At 36.3% G+C, this 3,951-nt stretch overlaps 1 protein-coding gene across 1 annotated transcript in view; it reads right to left on the bottom strand.

Annotated features, from left to right (window-relative positions):
• The window catches only part of LOC103153101 (myosin phosphatase Rho-interacting protein-like), a 27,438-nt gene extending 25,965 nt beyond the window's left edge, over positions 1-1,473 (bottom strand). The window contains exon 1 of the mRNA XM_016661668.1: positions 1,185-1,473. Within this exon, the coding sequence (XP_016517154.1) occupies positions 1,185-1,310 (126 nt within the window). The 5' untranslated portion in view covers positions 1,311-1,473. The remainder of the gene's footprint in view (positions 1-1,184) is intronic.
• Between the last annotated feature and the right edge of the window lie 2,478 nt (positions 1,474-3,951).

Below are 3,951 nucleotides of genomic sequence, written 5' to 3'. Positions count from 1 at the left end.
AGAACTAACCACGCTAACTAAAACTAAACAGAACTAACCTAAACTAACCAGAACTAACCACGCTAACTAAAACTAAACAGAACTAACCAGAACTAAGCTAAACTAACGGAACTAACCAGTACTAACTTGAACTAACAGCATTTAAAAAAAAATAACATCACAGGACAGAAAAACAAGGGGAGGGAATCATGGTGGTCTGTTCTGCTTCCTGTCCTTCCTTCCTCATTTCCTTCCATCTTTCAGTCCTTCCTTCTGTCCTTCCTTCCTTCCTTCCTTCCTTGATCTTTCCTTCCTTCCTTCCTACTTATAGTTCATGTTTCCTTCCTGTTCTCCCTTCCTTCTTTGAGTTCTTTGTTCCTTCATTCCCACTTTCAGTTCTTTCCTTCCTTCTCTCCTCGGTTCCTTCTTTAAATTAAAGTACATGAATGTAAAAGTGAGATTTTGGCCAATCGGATCAAACTGCTGTTTCTGCTCTAAAACCCACAGATGGTGAAATACAGCGTTCGTGCTAAGTGGGCCAGAATTCCTCCACAGTGATGTAAAAGATTCACTGCAAGTTGCTGCAGAAGCTGCATGTCTGTTGGTGCCAAGAGAGAAAAACTGCAGTTTGGCCTAATTAAAGCAAGGCCAGGTTGGCTTGGAAAGTTCCTTCTTCCTTAATAAATAACGTTATTGTAAAAACTCAATTTTTGTATTTACTCGGGATAACTTTAATATTACACTTTGTTTGAGGTTATAAAACAATTATGCGTGATGAAAGAAATATTAACAAAGGAAATTTGTAAGTGAGTTAATTCTTTTTAACACACCTTAAGATGAGATCAGACTTAGAAAAAGTTAATTTTTAAGTGAACAAAAACGATCTAACTAATAAAGACTAAACATTCATCTTTAAAATAGTTTTATATTTTAATAACTGATTATTCATAACGAGATAAAAAATAGTTGCCATGAAAGCCAAAATAAGTCAAAATTCATGACTAAAGTCCTACTTCATAATATTTTAATAATTTACAGATAGATACTCAAGGTACGAGCAAATAACCATTCGCTTACCGCAAACTGACAGTCATTTTACACATTTATTAATAACTTTATGATATTAGGGAGGGAAAAGTTGAGTTTTGGACGTGAACCGGGTCAGATGTAACGGAACATCACCGGTACCAGCGGCAGGAACCTACCTGCTCCAGGTCGCTGTCGTTCAGCGGGTGAACTTCCCGGGACTTGAAGCAGTTCTGACATTTGCTCTTATTGAAGATGTTCGGCTGGAACCTGTTGCAGGATCCCGTCGCCTTGTCGCCGGACATGTTTTCCAGTCAGCGGGTTCCTCTTCAGCGGAGCCGGAGAATCCCGAAAACAAGCCCCGCCGTCCCGCTTCGCTCCCCGGCGATGAATGAAGCGGGTTTCCCTGATCTGGCATCTGTCTCACACGGAGCTGTCTTGACGACTGTCGTCACTGTCAATGCGTCTGACGTAGACATGAACCATCCACATCCGGCTGAAACCTAAAAAATAAAAGTCATAGTTTTCTTTGTTTTTTGGAATTTAATAATTAAATGATAAATTTTTCACTACAAAAAGTTTGTGATTTATATGTAAAAATGTTTTTTTAATTACTTAGATTTTTTTAAATTTATAACACTTTAATATTTTATTTGATGTTGTTTTTTTTAATTATAAAAATATATAAGTAAATTTGTGTATTGCATAATGTAATTTTTTAAAGGGTAAATAATATGAACAAACCACAACTACAATACAATAATCAAGTACGTTACAAAGATTGCACAAACAGCCATTTTTATTAAAATGGGTGCTATGAAATTTTCAGACTTGGTTCTGACTTGGTAAAACATCTGATAATACTTTAATGAGAACATTTACTTAGTAGTCAAATAAGCAAGAAATTGTATTAAAGAAGGTTTATAAATAATAAAGAAAGTTTTTAGTACATATAATGATGGAAAAGAGCAGCTGAAACTGTGATGGTAATGGAATTGTTTAAAAACAAAATATGAATGACAACTTTGTTTTCTTTTGCTTTCCTTATTTAAATATGGATAAAATATACTTCATTGGTAAATTTCTTTTTGTAGAAATGTATCTACAAAATAGCATTAGAACAACAAAGTTGGTGGACACATTTACCAGTAAACACATATTTTTATTTATTTGTGTATGTACAGAAAGCAGTCGGATATAGGGAGACAAGCGTTTATTGGAGGCAATGGCAGTGGCAGGAGGTTATAGAAACTAAAAACTTTCCTCTTCCTTTACATTTTTGGCCATCCGAGTCGCATATAAAACACACAGTAGCTGCTTCAAACCAGCTGATATGTTTGATTCACACAATAAAACACAAATTTACACAGAAACAGAAGTTATTCTGTTTATCCAAGACAATGTTTGCTCAGGTGTCTTTTATTTCAAAGCAGAAGATTTTAAAGTCATTTCAGGATGCAACAGCAATGAAACGGTAACCTGTGAATTATTCAGTGCATCTTCTACAAATCTAGAAAGGTGCTACTCTAAACATGTGTTTAACTGTTTTTAAAGTGCTTCACTGTTTAAAAATTTAGGAAAATTTGTTCAATACACTATTAAAATTGACCATTTGTTAAGCCTTCACTCTTTATGTGTTCTGGTGCCCCCTACTGGTGGCAGTTAAAATACACGGTCTGTAGGTCTACTGATGGTCAGATGTGACTTATAAAATAATAAAACATAATTAAATGCATGTAAATATATTACTTCATAGGGGTTAGAACCCTAACTTAAACATTTATTTTTATAGATCTTAAATAAAAAAGGTTTAGCAAACGGTCAAGTTTCCATTTGGGTAACTGGAGCAGCTTGAAGTTTGTGTGCTTTCATTTCCAAACTAATGTTTCATATTTACATAATTTACTTTAGCAGCAAACCTGCACAGAGGTTTAAAGGAATAATAATATATGGGGCAAAAAGCAGGATATATTTAGTTTATAAATTCCATAAATATTTCTCTGCAGCAATATTTCATGACAGGTTTAAATGTAGAATAAATAAATAAACGTTTGTGCTCTGGAGGAAAATCTGAGGGAAGAAGCTTGTTCTTCCTCAGCGACGCTCAGGCAGTTTGAGTTTGGATTGAATACGCCTCTCTGTCTCGCTGCTCCGCTACTCGACTCAGGATCCCACCATCATCATCATCACCATCATCATCATCACCATTATCACCATTATCACCATCACCATCATCACCATCACCACCATCATCACCATCACCATCATCATCCCCATCATCATCATCATCATCATCATTATCACCATCATCATCATCACCATTATCACCATTATCACCATCACCATCATCACCATCACCACCATCATCACCATCACCATCATCATCACCACCATCATCATCATCATCACCATTATCACCATCACCATCATCATCACCTTCACCATCATCATCATCACCATTATCACCATCACCATCATCATCATCACCATCATCATCATCACCATTATCACCATTATCACCATCACCATCATCACCATCACCACCATCATCACCATCACCATCATCATCACCATCATCATCATCATCATCATCATTATCACCATCACCATCATCATCACCATCACCATCATCATCATCATCACCATTATCACCATCACCATCATCATCATCATCACCATTATCACCATCATCACCATCACCATCATCACCATCATCATCATCATCACCATTATCACCATCACCATCATCATCATCATCACCATTATCACCATCATCACCATCACCATCACCACCATTATCACCATCATCATCACCGTCACCATCATCATCATCATCACCATCACCATCATTATCACCATCACCGTCATCATCACCATTATCACCATCATCATCACCATCACCGTCATCATCACCATTATCACCACCATCACCATCATCATCACCAT

The sequence above is a fragment of the Poecilia formosa genome, unplaced genomic scaffold, assembly GCF_000485575.1.
Source record: "Poecilia formosa unplaced genomic scaffold, Poecilia_formosa-5.1.2 Scaffold339, whole genome shotgun sequence".
Lineage (NCBI taxonomy): Eukaryota > Metazoa > Chordata > Actinopteri > Cyprinodontiformes > Poeciliidae > Poecilia > Poecilia formosa.
Note: the sequence above shows the minus strand (reverse complement) of the source record. Positions and strands in the feature narration are given on the sequence as shown.